This window comes from Aethalodelphis obliquidens, unplaced genomic scaffold (assembly GCF_003676395.1).
Source record: "Aethalodelphis obliquidens isolate GAN/ISIS:26980383/991018 unplaced genomic scaffold, ASM367639v1 scaffold5, whole genome shotgun sequence".
NCBI lineage: Eukaryota > Metazoa > Chordata > Mammalia > Artiodactyla > Delphinidae > Aethalodelphis > Aethalodelphis obliquidens.
The window spans coordinates 23,884,652-23,909,050 of NW_020837949.1; the positions used below are offsets into that span (position 1 = coordinate 23,884,652).

At 42.0% G+C, this 24,399-nt stretch overlaps 1 protein-coding gene across 2 annotated transcripts in view; it reads right to left on the bottom strand.

Annotated features, from left to right (window-relative positions):
- The window catches only part of SND1 (staphylococcal nuclease and tudor domain containing 1), a 419,010-nt gene that overhangs the window by 255,633 nt on the left and 138,978 nt on the right, over positions 1-24,399 (bottom strand). For both annotated transcript variants that reach the window (XM_027102041.1, XM_027102042.1), the window contains exon 11: positions 6,770-6,859. In XM_027102041.1, the coding sequence (XP_026957842.1) occupies positions 6,770-6,859 (90 nt within the window). The remainder of the gene's footprint in view (positions 1-6,769; positions 6,860-24,399) is intronic.

The window sequence follows — 24,399 nt, forward strand, 5'->3', positions numbered from 1 at the left end:
AAGAATTGGAGGGGACTTCCCTGGCAGTCCAGTGGTTAAGACCTTGCCTTCCAATGCAGGGGGTGCAGGTTCGATCCCTGGTCGGGGAGCTAAGATCCCACATGCCTCCTGGCCAAAAAACCAAAACATACAAAAAAGAAGCAATATTGTAACAAATTCAATAAAGACTTTATAAATGGTCCACATCAAGAAAGTCTTAAAAAAATAAAGAATTGGAGGAATTTCCACCTTAGAACCAAGAGACAATTGTGCATACTACCTTCTTGTACACCCACACGTTGTTCATGCCCTTGGGAAAGAAACACTCAAGCAACTGGAAATATGAGCCTCACTTTCTGGACACAGCAAAAACAGAGGCCACAGAAAGAAAACCTTAAGAGCCTGTGCCTAAAAATTGGACTCACTACTTCTGAATGATGTCTTATTTTGCAAAAACACCAAACCCTTTTTCTTACTAGCAAAGTTATATGTGCTAACCCTATATAGACCCTTGTAAGATGAAACTACCGAATAAAAAAATATTGTGAGAAAAGATAGCAGGAGCTGGGTTTCCTTCCCAACTGAGCACATCTGGACAGTCTCACTTTACTCTCGTCCACACTGTAAGCTATTCTATACACTATCATTGAGTCTAAGCTCAGAAGAATCTATTTGCTGTAAACCAGGAGGTATAGGAAGTTGGAAGATTTGCAATTCAGCACATTTTATAGGGTTTTTGGCACATAAGGGTTATTTTTAAAGCAGGAAAAAAAGCCTGTTCTCTCCCTACCCCCAAACACAGCTGAGCTGATTCAGCACAAATCTCCCCCTAAAATAAAATCCCAATTTGCAGAGAACAGGCATGGAAAGTTCCAGCCCCAAGGACGGCATTTCAGAATCCTCGTTGAAAAGATCAGGAGTGGGTGGCTTCACCACCCACTGACCAAAGACAAGCTGACCAAAAATCAGTTATAAATGTAAGGGCTTCACCAGAGCCTACGAGCGACTTGGGAGTCCAGGGAAGAGAAGTCTTTAAACAACGTGATGCCCAGTAGTAACCAAAGACAGGAGATCCTGAGGGTTCTGGTAGCTAATAAATCATTTCCCATGGGTGAGCATACAGAAGACATTTCCAGGAATGCAGTTTAAAGTTCCAGTTTCTTCATTTAACTAAGAGGTCCTTTCTGAAGAAGGCATTACAATATACACCATACAAATACCACATTTCGCCAAAGAGCTATATGCTCAGCTCAGCACCCTGATGGTCCCTAAAGCACAGAGGTACTCTGCATAATCTGCAGATAAAAAAACCAAAAACCCATCAAGAAGAGCTCTTAAGTGGCAGCAGGGCGAGCGCTACCTTGCTGAGAACAAGCCTCCAGAAACAGGCCATGCTACTGTCATTTCTGCTAATTACCTTCACCAGACAAGGGAGTTGATGAGTCAAGCCAAAGGGTCGAGGGCATCTACAATGACCCTTGTCTCCAGTGCACACTGACACACTCCTGGCCCGTCTAAGTGGGAGAAGTCTTACTTGGAAAAGGCATGGTCAGAAAATACAAGCCATTCAAAATATCACTCGATTTGGTGAATACCTTCAAGCCATTTATTCAAAAAATTTACAGCCACATTGATGGTAACAGCTGGCACTGAGAAAGCAAGGACAAGCAACCTCCCATAAACCTGTCGATTTAAATCACAATGCATTCACAACCTTAGGGCCTGTTTTGATCATTAATGTAAAGGACTTTTCCATAGCGTGAGTGTATCACGTTAATATGAAGTGGAAAATGTGGAGATGACAAAGGAAATGTTTACAAAAACCAAACTAAAATACATTAGAGGTAATTAAGAACAAGAATCCCCAGACTGCCAGCTTTGTACTTAACACAGCGTATTAAGTAACACATGGCAAAAGTATTTTTAAGCAACAGGATAGCCGTGTGATATAGCCCGTGAGAAGAGTGAAAGAATCCTCCTCAGAAAAGCTCCATGACCTTGAAGAGCTCTCACCGGCTGAGTGGAGCACGGCTTCGGCTTCGGAAGGCTACACCGGGTATCTTCAGGGACCAGTCCTCAACCTGTGCTCCTCAACCTGGGCGCGGCCCTGGCCCAAGATAAAAAAGTGACCTGTCCTTCCCCTTCTCCCAGAAGCCTCACCTCTTCCGAGAGATTGAAGAGAAAGGACCATCAAGCTCCACGCTTGCTTAGCACAGGTACCTATGACCTCACATTGTCTGCGTAACTGAAGAACATGTAATCTGACACTGGTTTCTCTGAAGAACAATCTGATGAAACATCACTTCACCGGGACATCTCAAAGACTAATGAGATAATGTCTAGAGGGCTGAAGGCAATCAGAGGGCTGATCCACGGTGCTCTTACTACCTGCGGCTATCTGTAGACGAGGACGATGTGGCTGAAGAGGATCAACTTCTCACAGCAGGTAGAGTACATGTTATACACAAGAACTGGCGTATCCCAAAAAGCACCGTGACCCTGGCTATCTACCCATGATTCAGTACATACAACAGGAAAGTGGGCCTTTCCAGATGCCTTTAAATTCAAAATCATGATTAAAAGCATAGACATCTGGGGTAAGATACCTAATTCCTATGAGTTTCAGTTTCTATGCCTATGAAAATAGAAACGATACATACATCTTTCAGGGTGGAGGTGAAAATTAAGTAAAGTGAAAACAAAATTCAGTATTTTTCCATCAAGAAACAACTCAATAAATGACAGCTCTACTCTTTAGAATGAGCATTATATGAAGTGCCTTAAGAAACAGAAGTCTTTAGGTCATGCTACATATTGGAATAGCATGAAAATCACACATAGGCAGCCACCACCAAAGAACAAATGAGCCCTATCTTCCACAGCTGATTTAGACATTCAGAATATTTTATCCCATAGAAACAAGGCTGTTAACAGTGGTTGGGTTGCCGGCCCGGTTCATAAAGGCACATTAACCTAGAATAGAGATAGTATCATTTACATACAATACCAACCATTCTAGACAGACCAGGTTTACCATGAGTTCAGTTTTGAACCTGCTGGAACTGTAAATCCGGTACACATGGAAATCATTTCCACCCACCCCAAAAAGCCCCACGTCCCCAAAGGTACAACCCTCAAGTAAAACAGGTTTCCAAAAAAGAACAATCTAAAACAATATGAATTAGAAATAATTCCCTAATTCATAGCCCAATAACTTCCCAAATGTCTGCATTTATCAAGAAAATTACCCAATTTTTAGTGCCTAAAGAGTCAACCTAGTTTATGGAACAAATTTTAATGGCATAAAAATCAAACAAAGTCAGCCGTTGATTTACAAATGAGCCTCATCCCCCAAATTTACTTATATCAACAGAAACAGTGACAAAACCTTTAGGGAACAGACGAATTGGGGGATAGAGTTTCTGGAGATAGATGCTCGTCCAGGCTCTCCTATCTATTGCCAGGGCTGAAGCTTCATCGCTTCTTGCAATTTCATCTCATCGACCATTTTTGACCCTTCAATTGACCAAACAAGTTACAACTTTGAACACAATGGTTCCCATGGTGATAGAAATTTTGCAATCAAGGGACAGGAGTTACAGTGATTCATATGTCATTTATAAATGCTGTATTAAACAGATTAAAAAATATTTAGAGATTTTATGAAATAGCTGGAGAAAATTCCCAGTGAAGATCCCAGCTATTATTACCTTATTCCACTGAGAGCAAAATGACTTAGGCACACAAACTCTTGCTTTCCTTGGGCTGACCGTCTCTAAACATTAAGAAAAAAAAGTACACAGGGAAAGAAACTGCTCCTGCTATCAGAAGAGGACCTTAGCTCTGGTTCTCTTAGGAGGGCATCTCACCATTTTATACTCACTAAGGATGCCATTCTGGAAAATGAAGGGACATGTCGAAGTTACCAAGGATTCCATGCGTCCACTACACTGGGACCATGAAGAAACCCAGAAGAAATTAGCAAGACAGTTCTCTCCTCCATGCATATTCCTTAGTCATATTTTAGTGAAAGCACAGATGGAAGATGGTAAACAAGGGATGGGGAGGGCATTCTACCAGGCAGTATAGCAATTCAGACAGCTTCTGAAACACTTCCAGGATACGCACATAACCCACCTCTCCCTTAAACCAGATAACACACACACACACACACACACACACACAAATATACACTCCAATACAAGCAGATACACATTTTGTGGAAGCTGGAACCAGGTGACACCCAAATCTGCACAAGGGGTTGATGGCAGTCAAATTAGTTGCGCACTGATTCACATATCTTGACCTCAGACCTGAGAAAGTCAGGCAATGCTAGATTCTAAACGAAAGCAGTATTATTAAACAAAACCAAACCACATAATGCAACAGGCACCTGGAAAAACATGAATGACTAGTATTATCCTGGATTCTCATCCATGAGAGAGGAAAGGCAAATAATATTCCCAGTTCACAAATGCTAAAACCAAGGCTCAGAGAGGTGCCTGGTTACTTTAAGGCATTTAGCCAGAATTAAATCTCGGGAGTGAACCAAAGTGAATTTCCATAACTGAAATGGAGGCCACTGGATCTAACAAAGCACCTCACCACTTTACCTTCAATCCCAATGCTCTACAGTCTAGAAGTCCCTCCAAACTTCTTATTATAGACTCTCTGGGATGGTCAAATAATAGTCTGGGCAGAGAAGATGATTTTTACCTCCATTATCTTGTTTAAGCTGTGACAGGCTGTACTAATCAGCTTTCGTGCACAGGCACACACAGGCACACATGCTCTCTCTCGGTGCCTCTTAATCACCATGTGCTGCACTGAACAGCTGCAGAGGTCTGAAGGGAATTGGCAGAAATGTGTGATGATGTGCTAGCCACCCCCCTGAGGCAGCCACTGCCCTGTCTGCTCCCAGACTCCAAAGTACATGGGTGTTCGCTGTCACAACTGATGGGCCCAGAAGACAGGCAAGTGGTTTCAGGTGGTGAGTCAGGAAAAGCAGTTTGCATCAGGAATGTTCCAGCCCAGCAGAGCTTAGCTGCATCCTTCTCCCTAGGCAGGGATACAGTATTCATCGTTTACACAGTGTCACCGTGGGGGACAAAACTTGGGCTCAGCACAAATAGAATCCAATCAACTCTGATGCAGAGGAAACAGTAAATGAGTTTTCTCGCACCAAGAAGGAGCCTAATTGCTTAAGAATTGCCGCCATATCTGACACTGGAGGTCAGTTCTTTTATCCTGAGACAGAGGACTTACAAAGGCCCAGCAGGCACATAGTGTTTGAAAGCAGAGGCCTGGGCTAACTTTCTAGAACCACTCAGCAGCTGCTACCCTGAGCTGTGATCTCTGCTCCTAGGGACGAAGCACAATCAGGGAAGGGCAATATTCAAACAAACCAGGTGGAAGCCAGAATACACACCACACAACTGGCTGTGCACGAAGCAAACATGTGCTGCCACTCCTTTCAGTGTGGTTTTGGATGGATCTCAATAGAAATGAACACATGCAGGGGGAATTCCTTGCTTGTCTCTATGCCATTGTTTATGAGTCAGTAAATTAGTGATATGGTATCAACTTGGTGAAACAGACGTCAGACATTCAATCAGATAACAAGAGATCTAGAAATTGAAAGAGGCTGAAAGCCATCATTTGCACTACACTTCATGAATGAATACAGCATTCTGTCAATGTTTTATACAATGACAAACGAGCCTATTTTCTCAAGGAATCTGAGGAGATAAATACTTGTTTTAGGGAATCCAGTTTGGTTTCTCTACCTCAAAATCAGCAATTTCATCTTTTGCCCAGCTTCAAAATCTCTTGCAATAATTTATCATTCTAGTAACTACAGTACTTTGACAAACCTCTCACAACTCCAATCGTTTAGAAACCTGCATGTAGGTAAAGAATGCTAATATGGCTTCACATGTCAAGGTCAGACTTAGAACCAAATGGCCTTACCTTTCTGAACCTATAATAAAAGTTGGCCCAAAACATAACATTTCCTGGAAGAATCCCCACCAACGGAAAGTAAGGAGAACACAAATCAGTCTCTCTCTGAACAGATTTCCCTCAATTACCGCAGGAATTATTCTATTCATTTCCTCTGTTTACCCAGGACACAAAGAAATGTCCGGGATATGTAGGTTGGGGAGGTCAGGGAAAATCAGTGGAAGATCAGAGGCTCATTATCAGCTTCCCAGAACAAGTTCTGCAGCAGGTCATAGAACATTCTGCTCTAAGAACACAAGGAAATGCCCTCTGAGGGCCTCTGAGCCGCTGCACTACACCAGAAAGTCTCCCAACGAACCACCAGGAAACCACACCCTCTTTCATAAAAGGCAGGCTCCTATTCCAAAAGCCCTCTTCTCCTCAGAAACAGGGGAGTCAGAAAAAAAGCAGCCACTTTCTTTCATTAGCAAATCCCACAGCCCCGACTTTTAATTCAAGTGGCTGGAGAGAAGCAGAGAGCTACTCTGCTTTAATGGAAGTGGATGGAGCTCAGGGCAATATGCAATTACTGAGACTGGAATTGAGCCTGGACCCTGGAAAGAACATGCCGTGAGAGCCCTGGAAATCACACTGTGGTCAGGGCCCCAATTTTAAACTTCTCCCAAGGGATGCCACTTCCTGAGACAGAGGCACGCCTCTCTTCATATCAAAGTAATACTACTTAACTTGGTGGAGGAGAGTCATTTGCTGCTCTCTGGGATTTCATCACAAGAGCCCAGATTAAAACAACCCCTAACCACTTGCAAATTATGTTTCTGCCATCACTTACCTTTTTCCCAATAAGCTTCTTTCGCAGAAATTCCCGGGCTTCAAACATATAGGGAATGTCATAGAGGGGACGCAGTTTCTTGTTCTTATCCTTAAAGCAAAATAAAATACCACATCAGGAATGGGAAAACAAAGCAAAAACTGACACATGAACACAGCCAAGAGTGCGAGATAATGACAACACACCTGAAATATGCTCTAGCTCCCAGTATCACAAATATTGAATAATTGCTAGATATACAGTAAACGATTAACAAAGTATTTGGTTAAATGCTTTACAGGGAACAAGACCATCTTTTTCCAAATGACAGGCTCAAAAATAAGCAATGGAATGTTTACACAACTGGAAACAACCTAAATGTTCATCAACAGGGAAAGAGCTATATAAACTGCAGTATAGAAGCAGCTTACTGAGTATTAGCGTCCTTCTAATATTTACAGATATACTATAAATCTCATTCTATTACTCTGTAAGCCTTTATTAAGCACCTACCAACTATTAGCCTCAGACAAAGCACTATGTAAATGTATGTTATACTCTTGGATGTAAAATCCTTGTAACCTAACAATAACAGAAGAAATCCTGCAGATATGAAGTAACACAAAGCAGTTCTGAATAAGTGCTAAATTATGTGATATAGACTAGGGACTAAGTGCTATTAGAATTCATGGAACTAGAAAGAAGTAATCAGGAGATGTTTCATTGACAAGGTGGGACTTAACATGAGTTTGCAGGATAGGAAAAAACTAGAAAGAAAATTAGAGTTGGGGGGAAAAAAAGACAAGCAAAAGGAGGGAGGCAGGAATAAACAGTATTTCAGCACACAAATACACAGCCAATTCCTTCATTATTTCTTGGGGCCCAGATTTCCCCCAAAAGAGGGGCTCTGAGCAGTATAACTGAGATGATGAGAGAGGGTCTGGATGAAGGCAACAGAACTGGGAATTGACAGGAACTTAAGAGCTAGGAGAATCTCTTTAAAAAATAAATTAATAGGTGACTGACAAGGGAGTGGATAGAGGGGATAAAAGCAAAGGAACCTGAGAAGTTTGCAGTCAGGGGGAGGACAGCGTATGGAGGACTAGAGCTTGTGTACAAGAAATTGGGAGATGTTGGCTAAATTGGTTGGTATGATTAATGTCTCTCCCGCTAGCTCCTAAGTTGCATGAGAACAGAGACCCTGTCCTTTTCTGTTGTCCTTTGTGATCCCAGACCCAAGTATACAGTACTCCCTCATAGTATAAACTCAAATACTTGGATGTACTACCACAAAAGAAAAATGCAGAATAATATACAAGAGCAAGTATGCTAGAAGGACAGGACTGCATGAACAGATATTTGAGGGGGGGGGGGATCAGAAAAAAAGGAGAAAATTAAGCCATAACCCCTAACCTAGATGCACACCATTGCTTCCCCATCCTGTATGATTAGCCCACCTGGCCTCAACTTTGCTTTGCCATCTTTTACACACCTGACACAAGATCTCTATATAATTCATTCTATACTTAAAGTATTCAAATTATGTTTTCTTAAATAGCCAACTACTCTCAAATAAAGAACATTTATCATTTTAATACCCCCATATTTAAAGTAATACTAATGACAATTCTGAGGTCAAGGGCATCGAAATAGAGGTTTCCTCCTAGACCCAAAGCAAGCCTTGGTGTCCAAAACACATCATTTAAACATTTCAATTCACTGATATCACCAAGAATGTGCGTAATTATTTGAGTTCAAGCTTCACATTCACCATCCACCTGTCTTCTAATTTCTCTGGCTTAAAAAAAAAAATAAAGGCAGCAGCACCATTCTCATGCTCTTCAAAGAACTTAAGGCACCTTTAGAACTGAAGGTGAATCTTTATCCTTTCTCAGAGTTGATGCGTGGGAATCTCCACACTCTGAACAGGAGCAACTGGGATTTCCAAACTCTGATCAAAGTCATGGGGAACCATGATCACTGCCTAATAAGTGAAGTACGGCCCGAAACATGAAAATCTTTAAAGAAATAACAAAGTTTTCCTTAACAAGGAAAATGGGACAAATAAGAGCTGCCTGGCTAGAGGGAGTGCTGGCCAACATAAGGGCAGATGTATAGGATTATGGATATTTTATAAGCATCCAGGCAGCCAGATGAAAATAGTGGGTCACTACTGAGGAGCCCTACAATAGTTATAATGACACTAATGATAGTGTAAGAAAGCCTGCTAGACAGAAGATGCTAGGTGCCAGTAATGAACAGGATTTTTAATAAAGACAAATATCAATGGTTACCAGAATCAGCCATCAGGAATAAGGAAGTCCCAATGTATTCATATTCCCCTAGCAATACAGGGCAATCTATTCACAGAGAGGAGCTGTGTGATTCACTAAGTGAACAATGTTTTTTTAAATGAATTGAACAAAATACTTGACATTTCCCTTACACAGCCTTATGATGTGCCACAGAACCTGATATCAGAACCTTACCCTATTTATTCTGAAACACCACAGAGGTTTAAGGCAATGTCACTTGTTTGGAACTCCAAAACAAGGAATGGTAAGAAATAGTTTCAATAGGCATTCAGATGAAGATCATGGGATGAGATACAGCTAAATGTGTGAACACGGCAGTGGGAACAAGAAAGATGCTCGACAGGACTGGGCCAAGCCAAGATACTCTCAAAAGAAGGAAAGAAAATAAATAGTATACCAAACATTCCGACAGAAAAACAGGGTGATTGAGTCTGATTATATGTCTCTCATGAAGCTCGGAAAGAACTAATAGCACGAGCAGAAAACAAGATACCACAAGTGAAAACAGAGTCATTTCGTTACTCTAACCCTGAAGATCTGGTAGCTATTGACATGTGCAAACACCTTACAAGAGAGATATTAGAAGTCCCTAAGAAACTACAAAATAAAAGCAATTCCTGCAAATTACCAGGTACATAAAAGCCTTCGAAATCTCTAAGAGGCGATTGAGGTATGGAATGTATTCTGAGAAAACAAGACTTTAGCTGAATCTTGCCTGCTAAAAAGGACTACCTAGTTTAGATTCTAATCTACATGGAAATACTTTAAAACTAAAAATAGAAAAGAATGCTTGATTTATCTGGTGGGCGGATAATACACAAACCAATATGTGCTGTAATCACTGTTCATCCTGAGAAGTGACATTGTATGTAGGCCCTGCAATGACTCACTTTAGAGATAACTTCAATCATCTTTACCTCTCCTTGGTTTGGGAAGGAGGCCCAATCTCAGCATCTAAAAGGCATGCCTGGCTTTTTATTTATTTATTTTTTTGAACAGGAGCTTATCATGCCAAAATGAGGTCTCTGTTTAATGCTCATCTGGAGGGAATGGAAGGGACTCCTAATCAAGGTCTTATTCTCAACTCCGTTTCAGGCTAAATTTAATCTAGCCCATCTAGCAGCCAAAACACTGTAGCCAAAAACTTTACTGGACCCTAGGATCCTGCAGGATTTCTTAAAACAAGGCTGAATAAACACAAACTATGAAAACATTGATGAATGTGGCTTCACTAAAATTTTAAACAGTTCTTTACTGAAAAAGCATCATGAACAAACTGACAGGCCAAAGCACAGACTCAGTAGCTGATAAGTGAAACAAGATAAAGACAAGGCAGAACAGGATGAGAGAGAACTGGAGTACTGAGCCACAGCTGTAAACTTCTCAGTGAGGCCTACCCTGATCACATTATATTTCAGCAAAGACTCAAAGGAGGTATGGGATGTAGTCATCTAGAGACAAGCAGAGAGGACAGCCAATGCAAAAGCCTTGAGTTAGATGACTGGTGGGTTCAAGGAACAGCAGAGACATCACTGTGGCTACAGCTGAGTTCCAGAGGGGAGAACAACAGACAAAGTCACACATCTGACTTAACATCTGAAGGAATTACTTTGGTCAATGTGCTGAGAACAGACACCACAGCAAGGAAGAGAGAGAACAAAGGGAGACTAATTAGGAGATTATGGCATTAATCTGGGTGGGAAATGATGTTAGATTACATCAAGGAAGAGCAGTGAAGGGGTAAGAAGTGGTCAGAATCTGGGAATATTCTGAAAGTAGATAGATGAAATGTGAGATGAGAAAACAGGGAGAAATCAAGCATGACTCCAAGGTTTTTTTTATCTGAGCAAATGGAATAATAGGTGGGGTCATCACCTGAGATGAGGAAGACCACAGGTAGAGGCAGGTGGGTGAGATCAGGAGTTTGGTTACGGGCCTGCTAAACTCTCAAGTGGAGGTTTTGAGTAGGCAGTGTGGAGTTTGGAAGAAAGCTCTGAGCTGGTAATTTACATTTGGGAGTGGTGGGCATATAGGTGGTATTTAAACCTACGAGATTGAAAAGGACAGAGGACTGAGGCATTATAACATTGAAAGGTAAGGAATAAGAGACGGAATGTATAAAAGGAGACTGAGAAGGAGCAATCAGTGATCTCAGCAGGAGGAAACAATCAATGTTATGTCCTGGAAGCCAAGGAAAGAAAGTGAATTGAGGAGGGAAAGACCAACTGTGTCCAATACACAAGGCAAGGTGAATGAGCTGAGGACTAAGATCCGCTTGTTGGATCAAGCTAAGTGAGGGTCGGCCGTAACTTGGCAACATTAATTTTGGTGGAGCAGTAGGGGCAAGAGCCTGACTGGAACTAGGAACAGGAAGAGGAGAAGTGGAGAAAGTGAGTACATACGATACTTCAGAAAGTTCTGCTACAAAATACCAAGAGATTATGTGGCAGCTGGCAGAGGAAGCAAGGTGAAGAGAAGGGGCTTTGGTTTTTGGTTTCAGAGGGGTGAAATAACAGGCAAAGGTCCTGTGGAAAGCAAGTAAGTGATAATGCAGACAGAAGAGGACAGAACTGTTAATGCATAGGTAAGGAGGGGGTGGCTTTCCATAGGAGCTCCAATAATTCACCTTTAGGTGTGTGGATGCAGGTACTGTTAGGTGGGTACACGTGGTAGTGAGTTGCTGGAAGTTCTCTCGTTACTTTGATTTACTCAGTAAAGGAAGGAAGAACAAATCAGTAAGAGAAACTATCTAAGAGAAAAATTGGCCAAGAGGTACGAACAGGCATTTCACAAAAGAACTGCAGCTGGACATTAAGTGTATAAAAAAAGGTATCACTTCATTAATAATCAGGGCAATGTAAGCTGAGATACTATAGGACATCCAATATATTGTCAAATTTTAAAAATGAGGATGAGGGGAAATAGGTGTGCTGTAACCACCGATGGGAATATAAAATGGTTCAAACACTGTGGCACGTTCACATGGTGCTACTCGGCATCATCTGGTTAAGGCTGAAGATATGCATCACTATACCTAGGCAATTCTACTTACAGGAGGGTATATACCCCAGAGAGGTCTCACTCATGCAAGACAAGGACCACAATGCTCATGGTAACGATGTAAAATTTACGGTCGGCTCTGTACAGTCATAGAGCAGAACAGAGAGCAGTGAGTCTGAGAGCAATGCAATAAATGAACAAATCTGAAAAACAACACTGAGCAGGAAAACAAGCTGTAGAATGATAATGATTTAAACACAGACTAAAAAAAGACACAAGCAACACTATTCCTAGAGCTATGTAAATAGCTAAAGTATAAAAATACCTAGAAACGAAAGTCAGTGGTTAGTTAACTGATGCAGGATGGGCAAAGAAAGAAACAGAATGGGAAAGAAATGGGGTCAAGGATGAGTCCACAGGGACTTTCAACTTCATCTGCAAGCTTGTCTCTTTAAAAGAGGATCTGAAGCAAATGTGGTACAATAAGAAATGTTTGTTCTGTACCATTCTATAACGTTGGGGTTTTTTAAATCAAAAAAATGTTTAGGGATAGGAAACCCCCAAACCTTGTTTGGCCAACCTTTCCCTTGGCTCACAATGTCTCATACTTTTATTTCTCTCAGAGGCAAAATAACCTGCCATTCTTTTCCTCACAAGAAATGCATGAAATTCCTTTTTCCTTCCCTCAAAATGATTTTCTTTCATAGATGTATCTTTCCATGAAGCAGAAGGGAATAATTTAACTACCAACATACTCTGAAATAACCAGGGTCAAAAACAAGTTTGATTTTTTTTTTAAAGGAGGCTTGAAATATATTAAAAGTAGCCAAGCAGAATTATACTCTACAGAGATCTTAAAACAGACTGCTGAATTAAAATAAGAACAGACACAATCAGATTTAAATGGATAAAATTTCAAACAGTAAATGGACCAGTCCCAGTTGCCCTGCCACACAAGCTATGTTAATAAACAAAGGCTTCAATTTCCATCTGAATTATAGACTTAAAATAGGAACATTACCACATGCCCTGGGCATATTTACAATCAAGGACCGTTCAAGTCCCTTGGCAGCCAGGAGACACAATCCACGGGGATATCCACTATTTATTATCCTTAACATACACAATAGCACATTTTTATAAAAGGCAGATCTAACTAGATAGAAATCTATAGTCAGCAGCTGGGGAAAGGTTCAAAATCGTAACCACCTTGGCCAAATGGAAGATATCTTGCACCACTATACCTATAGGACCACACACAGAAGATTCATATACCCAAACACTCCCCAGGAGTTGTTTCAAAGAAAAAGACACTTTCCCTTTATTTCCCAATTAGCTCTTATTTCTTCCTCCTAAAAACCTCTCTCTTAAAGGTAAATAGGGTCTATTAAAGAGACAAGGTCTGGGAAAGTCCCAAATTCACAACAATGAAATATACTTCAGACATATCTCCAAGGAGGCAAAGGAGAACGGTAAATAAAAACAAATCAAATTGAAAAAATATTTTTTTAAACCTGAGATGTGATTATAAAAATTCACAAGTGTGGGCTTCCCTGGTGGCGCAGTGGTTGAGGGTCCGCCTGCCGATGCAGGGGACACGGGTTCAGGCCCCGGTCCGGGAGGATCCCACATGCCACGGAGCGGCTGGGCCCGTGAACCATGGCCGCTGAGCCTGCGCGTCTGGAGCCTGTGCTCCACAACGGGAGAGGCCGCAACAGTGAGAGGCCCGCGTACCCGTAAAAAAGAAAAGAAAAGAATTCACAAGTGTGAGAATGGAAGAGGGCTGGACTTTGAACCCCGTGCTTATGCAAGATACTTGGCCCCTGAAGTGCCTTGCTGCTTTTATAGAATCCTTAGTTTACTACACTTCTCTCATACTCTGCGGACCCACTGTTTCTACAACCGCCCACTCTTCATGAGACCTAGGGAAACACTCGGGTCTGCTTCTTAGAGTGTTCAATCCATTATGAAATGGATTATGATCCCCAATTACAGCAAGGAAAGTGAGGCTTACAGTTAAGTAACGTGCCTCACTTCTTGTTAACAAGCAGAGCAGGGATTCTGATCCCAGCTATCCCAGGGGCTGAAGCGGGGGGCGGGGGGGGCGGGCGGGCTGTTGGGTGCCCGCTGCGGGTGGCAGACACTACCCCCTCCTGGCTTCCTAGTGCCAAAAGGCAGTCATCTCCTGTCAGTAGTCGTCAGGTTTAGTGTGGGAGCTTGTAAACATGCAGACTTTCGGGCCACATCAGGTATTCTGATTCTGCAGGTCTGGGGTCATGTCCCCAATTCTGTATTTTTAATAAGTAGCGAGAAGGACTGTGGGCCACACTTTGAGAAACGCTGTGGAGCGCCTTTTGAGCACTTTGGACCCACTTAAACCAACGGAAATAGAAGAAAAGGGACTCCAAAGGTTTAAAGAGTCACAAAGCAACACAGAGGAGCTTGATAAACATCAAAGTGGCTAAACAAGTAGGCAAGTAAGTAAATACCTGGGGAACTCTCTTTCTGCACATGTAGCTGGAGGTAACTTGAAATACTCCTTAAAAGTCTTTACAGCTAAGACAATTGGGAACATTCTAGTAACGGTGGGAAAACAAGATTACCAAATATTTCTCTACCTGCCCATGCCAGGGAACAGCAGGACAGGCACACCCTCCCCTCACCCCCCCACCCCCAGACACCAGTGGTCTAGACCTACACTAGCCACAGTGACAGCAGAGGAAGTGGCAAGCCCTAGAAATTACCAATCTTCTGGCAACTTGCCAGGAGGAGCCGGGTTCTGCAGTATCCAAAGAGGGAAAGAAGGAAAGCAGATTTCGGCAGCCTCACGTCCTTGAAGGGACTCGTCTGTCATCTACGGTGTATAGTGCAGGATTACGTTCCAAAGGAACTCGCTCTTCCCCAAATCAAAGTACCTTTTCAAGACCATCATGCAAGTGGGAAAGTATCTGTCTCTGGAGATTGTTCTCCTACTCAATTACATCAGCCAACTAAGAGCACTTGCAGAAGTTCTTGCTATTTACTGCTCAGATGCAGTGAGGACGGGCGAGGAAGGGGACAGCAGGAGGAGGCCAAACATTAGGTCTTTTCACCCCCCCAAGACCCTGGGTCAAGACTTTAAAGAATACTTTTAAGGCTCTAAGGGCTCCAAAACCATTATCCAAGGCACCACATGGGGTGCCTGCACTTAGCTACAAATTCTTCTGCAGGCATAGGGTCTGCCCCTCACAGATCTCAAGGCAAAAGAAGGTGAAGGCTCCCAAGTAAGAAGCGATGCAACCAGCAGCAAATGGGCTCCAAGCCCAAGAAGAAAAGGGAAAGTGAGAAAGCCCTCAGGGCCCCACCTCATCTTCTTTTCCCAGCGCGGGGACAAAAACTCTCCCCGACCCAGTGCTCTGAAAATAAAGATCCGCTCCAAGGGTGAGTGAAGCCTGTGCCACCTTTCCTGGAGGAATGGTGAGGATGCGGCCGGCAAAGAGTGGGATAATGAGACAAAAAGGGCATCGAATCCTTGAAGAGAACAAAGCTCAAGTTCAGCACTCCTGAAGTTAGACAAAAAGAGCCGTCCTGGACATGAAATCAAACATTCCTCAAGCATTTGATGGCAACAAATGATCAAGAGTAAGTGGGCAGCTTGCTGTCATCCAGAGAACAGAGGCCTAGGTTCTCGACAATGATTCTGGCACCAGCAGCTCCTGCCTGCCAGCTTGCCTCAGTTTCCTTCCAAGAATCAGCAAGTTAAGAATTACCTGCCATTATATTAATACATAACTTCGCAGTGAAAACCCATGCAAAAAATGACTTGAAAATCCTGTAAAAATCAGGAAGGGACTAAATATATTAGTGCAAAATCAGGTAACTCTTAAGTTTACATTCCAGGACTATTTCAGGTAATATGAACCCCATGGGGAAAAAACAGATCTACATGTGTTACTAAGAAACAAAGCTACTTAGCTAAGTTTTACAACATCTAATATGGATGTTAACGAGAGCTAAAATATCAAGAGACAGAAGAGATAAACCGAAGTTACAGCACTAATCACTTTCTGCCTCAAGTTACTATCATTTAATTACTTCTTGTAGGTCTTACCTTTCCTACCAGACCACAGGAGGGAGTATTTGTGAGAGGAAAAAAGAGCTTAATAATAACTGTGAAGTGCCTAGTATAGTGCCATGTTCACAGAAAATGCCAACACGCAGAGAGAATAAAACGGGGAATGCAAAAAGCCCTAGCTAAAAGATTTTTTTTTTTAACTCAAACTGCACTTCTGATTAGGGGAATAAGTGGAACTGGTCAGTATATAAAAAGAACTTTCAAAGAGATGGAGGAGGCAACATCACTGTGGATCCATATCACATTAGTAATGAATGTCTCATACAGCACCAGGTGAATGTGAACTATTTCTAATATCTCTACCTTATGGCAACTTTCACCAGACATGATTCTATACTACACAAAGGTAAGTATATTCCTGAATAATGATTAAAAAGATTCTAGACTAGATATCTCACTGTACAACCATAAAATCTAGGCTCTTTGTAAGCAGTGATGCAAAAGCAGTACTCCTGGCAGTTTCAATGTGTTATGTTAGAAAAAAAAACCCAATTTTACAATATCTAAATAATTAGTGTTTTCTTTTGACCTGGCCAAAACTTTAAGGCAATCCTCTTCTCGCTACAAATTTGACGTAATGAATTCAATTACTTGTGACCTTTGAAGTAACACACTCGCAAATCTATTAGCTAATAGTTATCCTTACCGAACATATATAATAATTCAAGTAAAGCTGAACTGATACTGTTAAAAAAAAAATCAAGTTTGAGAGTTCAACACTAAATAAAATGATAGTAAGCTACAATATAAAAAGGGATAATTCCATTAATGTGGACTCCAAAGTACCAGCATCCCACCTCCCTAAAAAATTCACGAATTTGAGATGATACTAAGCCTAAATTGCCGGGGTAGTATTTTTTGTGGTTAAGATGGAAGAAAAGGATAGTGAAAGATTGTGCAGCCCTTCCTTTGTCCTCAAAAGGCTGGTCTGTGACAATACTAAGAGGTGTGAAGTTTTGCTGAATGACGCACCCTTCACATGCTGCTCAAATGAGCAAACGAAGCTGAGAAGAAATAAAAATAGTGTCTCTATTAAGGCCTCTTTCTACAGAGCTAATAGTTCTGAAGATTCGTGCAAACGCGAATTAATGTTAACATGGGAAACACCTTCATTGGGAAGAACACAAAAAATCTACAAATAAGAAACCAGAATTTAAAAGCAGAAGGGAAAATGGGGGTCTTCAAGGACGAGAGCAGGCCTGGGGGTCTGCAGGGTCATGGAAGGTCACAGGGACCGGCATATCTCAACTGGCTCTGCCCCTCTGCAACTTCTTTCCTTTTCACTGGAAGCTCATAATTAACCAGTTGGCCCCAAATCTTGTTTTCTAGTAATGGAGAAATCGTCTCCCACATTTCTCACCCTTCATCCCCAGGCTAAAAATGGAGATCCAGTGCCCTCAGAAGAGACAACTCCGTTACTTAAAGTACAGGCTGCAAGCCAGATGAAATCCATCCAGCACGGTGACGTGCCACCGGCCCTCCCACAGTTCTAGAAGAGGAGGAAGGCTCCGGAGGAAAAGAAAACAAACCTCTTGCAATAGGAAGGTAATTTTCTCTGTAACAGACAGCAGGCTCGGGTGAGCTCATTCAGAAAAGAATACCATTTTGTTAGAGAAATGCTTCTTTGTGAATGCCTTCCCTTCTCCACCGTATTAAAAAATAATAATTATTATTAAAAGTTTCTTCCTGGAACAACACAGAAGGGAAAATGATGCTGGGTGTGACACCATTATTTAGCTGGTGCCAGTGGAACCTCCAATTGAGCCAGATTTCCAGTCAAATTTGAGCAATAAATCGCGGTGCATTTCAGAAGCACAGGACTGAATTATGTAAGCGCACAGCTTAGGCCTCCCTTAGACACTGAGATTCTGCCTTGCCAGCTACATCACTCCAAGGTCTAAATCAGGCTGCCAGGTCTACTGCCACATATTTTATCTACAAAATTTAAAGTACTCTCAGCCTGTGTTTAAATACTCAGCAAAACGGGGCCTGTACTTTCTTAGGACAGATATCATTCTAACCCTACAAAGATGACTCTTGTACTGTACAGTCTGTCATCAATCAGAAAAATATAGCATCTATCGCCAACTACCACCATGAAGAAGTATGGGCAAATGAAATTACCAGAACTGTGAACAGCACAGACATTCAGAGGCAGCACCCAGGTGGCAAGGCAACGTCATTATACATACATGGCGTGGCTTGGCTGACGGCAGAAACGGACCTTGACAAGGCTGAATCCAGACCCGGTGGAGGCTGCTCCCGGGAAAGAGACTAGCCCTCCACCCACATGAAAGAAACACACTCAGGAATGTGTTTTGTGACAGTTGTTGGCACCTAGTGAACAAGCAGACAAGTGACCAGATCTCCAGAACAGCCAGGTAAAGTTCAGAGGCAGGAGGCGTGAGCAGGGGGCATCTCGCCCTGCACCAGTGGGTGGTACCCACAGCTCTTCATCTCTGTGAGGAAGGACAGGGTACCTGAGACCAGGGCCTCGGTCTGTGACAAGGCAGTTTTGGCTCCTGCTTTACGTAATGTCACTTTAATTGTGCCTGTTTAACAATGTTTTTAGGTCAATCACGTCACCATCCCGTTTTGATAACCACACACTTTCCTCGCCTATAGCTGGCCTTCCGACCTAACCCCCTTAAAACAAAAGGCTGTCCCTCTACCTTAAATTTCTATGCTTCATATTATTTCTAATCCCCACAGCAACCAATAAAGCTGGAACTATTAGCTCTTCTCAACTGAGAAGTTAGGTGTCCAGAGAAAAAACATGCCCAACATAACATCATGCCAGAGCAAAAGACCCCAAAAGAGCCCAGGCTAGTATTTCTCTACCACCTGCCTCCCAACCACTGAGGTAGCAGGAACTGCCATCACGCACAGGCTTTTCACTCCCATCCGGTTCCACAGGCACCTCCCACACAGACCTGAAAGGGTCAGTTCACTTCAGCACGGAATGCAGGCCTACCCAAGGCCACCAGCTCCTGAGAAGCTCAAGGAGATTAACTAAGTTGGACACACTATTTGTGCCAGTTATGAAGCTACTGTCACTCAGTTTTAAACCTAGCCTTTTTAAAATTCCACTTTGTGGTGCCGGGGTGGGAAAACTGCCAACCACATTTCTGCTTTGCCAGCTGGTTCCCTGCTAGGCTCTGCCAATAGGGGATGTTAAAGGGAGAATGGACAGGAAGAAAAAGGGACAAACTCTTTCCTATTCCAGTCAGCTTCTCCACAGCAATTCTTCTTCTTCTCAGCAATGGCAGCTTGTTCCAGTAGCGCCAATGGATTCCAGCTTGCAGTTTTCCCAACACGCCCAGAAACAGTCTCAACACACCTCCCTCAGAGTCACCAGAACCAATCAACTGGCAGCCCCTCCTGGGAGGCCTGGGGCCCAGCTCCAGGGAGTTACTCTTCCCCCCTTCATCGGCTCAACAGAGATCTGAGGCCCACTCGGCCCATCCCCCAAATGCTGAAGTTTTCATATCTCAATCTCTTATTGAAAGAGATTACCCAGAGGTTGTAGCTGTGTCGTGTGGTTAAAACCTCCATTTGACCCTGACCTCAGGGTTCTCTTTTTACCTTTTTAGTATTTCCATACCTGATTAATAATTCCTTATGTAAAGTCGTCTCTGTTAAAACAACTGCTGTGGTTTCTTGACCTGCCACTGTGGCCAAAAGCACTTCTCTAAGTAACTAGACAAAATTTGTAACCATTAGAGAGGAACACTCCAACTTTCTTGATAATCGACTGTCTCCTGAGAGAATACTGCCTCTTACCTATTCCAGATACCTCTATACCTGGCCAATCCCAATATAGCAGGATTACCTACAATGTAAAATGTGCACCAAAAAAACAAAGAAAACAAGAAAAATGGTTGGAGTGCACATGAAGAGCTTCCACAGTTAAAATAGTTGATGAAGAGTAATGCGTGAGTATTTAATGGCTGGTAGCACAAGCATCACACTAGAGTAAAGGGAAGACTTCCAAGCCAGGAGCTGTCGAATCCACAGAGTCTACAAGATTAAGAATTTAAGCAGTAAGAGAACAATGTACCCTAATTTTTTTCCCAATATTTTGCTAGACTCTCATGAGTAGTGAATCATTTTGTGATTTTAAAGACCAACCATAACAGGTGTATATTCGTGGTTTAAGTTGGGATCACAGTAAAGACAGAAAATTAAAACCTTACCTGTGTCCATACTGTGGACACAGTTACCATACTGTGTGAAGAAGCACGTACACACAATGTGAGGGTTAGTGGGGATGGCCACACTCACAAGAACACCAATGAAATGTCATTTTTCTACTATAGCCAGATGGAAAAATGAGATAAATAACACCAGATTTGCTATTACATAGTTTATCATGCAGTGTTGCTAGATGAATTCTAGAAACTTCTCTTAAGCCAACTGTGAAAATGGACAGGAAGAAAAAGGGACAAACTCTTTGTGGAGCTAAATGGTTACCAGAGACCGAGGGGAAGGGGAAAAGGAATTGATTGATGGGCACAGGGCTTCAGTTCTGCAAGATGAAGTCGTTTTGGAGATTTGTCTCACAATAATGGGAATATCTTAAACCCTTCGGAATCATACAATTAAATGGTTAAGAATGTAAATTTTATGTTATGTGTTTTTTAACCACAAGGAAGAAAAAAGTGGAACTCATTCAAGGTAATATTCTGATTTAATTTGGGAGAAGCCATGGCATGTTAACAAATTCAAAACCAAAATAAACATGAGAATTTTCTGATATGAATCCTAACCTTTTGTTGGCTACAAAAAGGTATTAATTATGGAGATAATCAAACATGCTAGCCCACTTCTGATCCCAACCACTATATTCCAAATTGTTTCCTTCCCGAACAAGCCCCATAACCGAATCTTCTACTCCCCTTTTTACGTTATTCCAGTGCCTGGATGTGACTGCAATCTCAATGCTAAACACTTTGCTTACTAAAATGCCAAACGTGGGCTTCCCTGGTGGCGCAGTGGTGAAGAATCCGCCTGCCAATGCAGGGGACACGGGTTCGAGCCCTGGTCCGGGAAGATCCCACATGCCATGGAGCAACTAAACCCGTGTGCCATAACTACTCACCCTGCGCTCTGGAGCCCGTAAGCCACAACTACTGAGCCCAAGTGCCACAACTACTGATGCCTGCGTGTCTAGAGCCCATGCTCCACAAGAGAAGCCACCGCAGTGAGAAGCCTGCACACCACAACAAAGAGTAGCCCCTGCTCACCGCAACTAGAGAAAGCCCTGCACGCAGCAACGAAGACCCAACTCAGCCAAAAGTAAATAAATAAATTTATTTTTAAAAAATAAATCTATTTAAAATAATAAATAAATAAAATGCCAAGCGTTCTGCAAGGCCATACTCAAATGCCACCCACCATCCTCAGGAAACCTTCTGAGCTCTCTAATCAAATATCCCGTCTTCTCTCTTGGTTCATCTGGCCCAAGTCAGTATACATGTGTCTTATATCTCATAGGTGATTTGAAACTACTAAAGCTTAAAAACAGCATCTGACTCGTATTTTTAATCCCACTGTACTCATTTGATCCTCAACAGAATTCAACAGTCAGCAAATATAATATTTTTGTTACGGATGAAGGAAAAGAGGCTCAGTGTAATTTAGACTAAAGTTCACAACAGCAGAAAATGGCAGGGGCAAAAATTGAACTCTAATTTAACCAACTCCGAAATCCATGGCCACTGGATTCTATTACAAGGCATCTAAGGACCCTATGATGCCTCTCCAGCTTAAAGCAAGAGAGAAGTCATTTTCTTCTTCCCAGTAATAAGCTCTTTGTACTACAGGCGTAGAGTTCACATGCAAAAAGAAAAGGGAAAGCAGTTTCATCCTGAGCACTCCCTACAAAGCCCCCTGCCCCCAATGGAGATGTGCACAAGGTGACCTCCTCACCCGGCACCCCAGCTCTGCCTCACCCCTAGGTGACAGGGATGCTGGTGGCTCCTAACAAATGTTGCTGAATGTGAGAAAATTATCCAGGGTCACTGCTAATGAGAAGACAGAACACCTTGCCACTTAGCTACAGAATGTTCACCTAATAAATCTTACAGATTTGAACACAACCCAAGACCAGGAGGTTACTGGAAAAGACAAACAAAGTATTTGGAACCAGCAGCTTAAAAATCCACATCCCCACTGCCATACTTCCAAAAAATAAGGTATAATGCATACAGTTTGTTATCCGTACTAATCAGAAATAAAAGGCTGTAAGTAAAAACAAAACAAAAATCACCTAATATTTCCTTCTGAACAGTTTAACGGTAATATATGGTCACTTATTCTACCGAGGACATTCCTCTTTTTTCCTTGAGTTAGCTTTATTGATCTAATTTTAATCAAGGACAAGTGTACAGCAAAGGATAAAGGGTCAACAACCCAAATGCAGTGGGGAAACAAGAGAAAAACATTCTAGTTCAGCAAATGGATCAGCTTATTAATGGGCCTAGAAGTCCTATCACGGCCATGTGACACAGAGAATTAGGCACCGTGGAAGACCAATCTGCATGCTCTTTTTTAATTGCAGTACACTATATTTCCTTAAAGACAAATACACTTTTTGCAGGATGGGATGCTGCCCAACACACCCGAACCGTAGATGTTTAGGTTATAATTAAATATGGAAACAATACCATTATGTAGGATATTCACTACTGTGTTAAGAACTGGAAAATCCCCTTATTTTATCTGCGAAAAATTTCAGTTAGTTGTCTTACACTAATTATGAACTAAGATTTAATCAGACAGGAATAGGCTCAAGTTAATGCACGTATAATTTATGAATTTTTTAAAAAGATTTACCAATCGATTTGAGTGTAACTAAGGGTTATGTTTAAGCGTCTTAAGTGAATTAATATACTGACAGTTGATGGCACTATAAATCTACCATTAGCAGCAGGTCACCGCAGGTCATTTCTTGTCAGCAGTGTACTGGCCTAGCACACAGAACCCAGTAGAGCACCGGAGAGAGAAACAGAGGGATGGACTGCTGGGGAGGGGAGAGGTGGCTTGAGCTAGAAAGAAGTCTTTCTGCATTAAAGTACGAAAACAGCATCACATGCCAGTCGCTGGAAAAATCGTCCCTGCTCTCCAGAGAGAAAAAAACCTCAAAAGGAGAAGCTTGATATACAAACCACAAAATTACAGGACTGGTAAAGAAATACAAGGTGCTATTAAGAATGGAGAAATTGAAGCGCCTCAACTCTTCAAAAGGTCAGCTATGCTTCATGAGGAGATGAGATGTGAGTTGAGTCTTGAAGGATGACCAACTGCTACAGAGATGTGCGAAAGAGTGGCCCATTTGGGCAAGTAAGAAGTGGCAGTGGAAACACAAAGGGAAAACGAAAAAGGAAAAGAGGTAGGAGAATCAGGCAACCAAGGAACCAAGGGAGAATGGAGTTTAAGAAGAGAAGACAGAGTCAGCACATTCAAAGCGGTCACAATAAGGACAGAAACGTGCCCACTCAAGATGGCAATAACTTCAGCAAGAGCAATTTCAGTCAGTTTTAGCAGGCTGAATAGTTGATAAAATGGGGGTGGTTAGGGTACACTAATCTTTCAGGAAAGAGTGGTCACCAAAAGAAGGAAGTCAAGGGAGAACACCAGATTTAGTCCCAGTAAATAAGTGAAAATCATCTTTATTGGATGATTTAATAAATTAAAGGTGAGGGGAAGGACAGAGGGTTGACATAATTTTCATCATATAAAGATCTGATTATGAATGATTCATAAATATTCTACTTCCTATCCTTCTAATTACAAACTGTATGATCTGAGAACTACGTATTTATCTCCAACAGGAAATTAAACTTATTCATCTCTGTAGCCCCCAGCTCCTAGGACTGGGTCTGACATATGGTACACATTCAATTAATGTTTGTTGAATGAAATTACTTTATCTCTCTGGGCTTCATTTTCCTCCTGTTAGAAAAGGGGGGGAAAAGTGGCTGGGGATAAATGCTAAATGTTCCTTCTATCTCTAAATGCCCATCAGTCTGTAAATGTTACATAAAATGGATCAGTTCCCTATGATTCCTTGAAATTTTGCCATGTTTTAACATTCACATTCAAGTAAGGCATGAGAACATCAAAGCTGCATCCATCCACCTAAAAATGAAAATATATGGTATTCTTAAGATCCTCCTTTGAGGTGGAAATATCTTCACCAAATCAGGTCACAGAAAGGA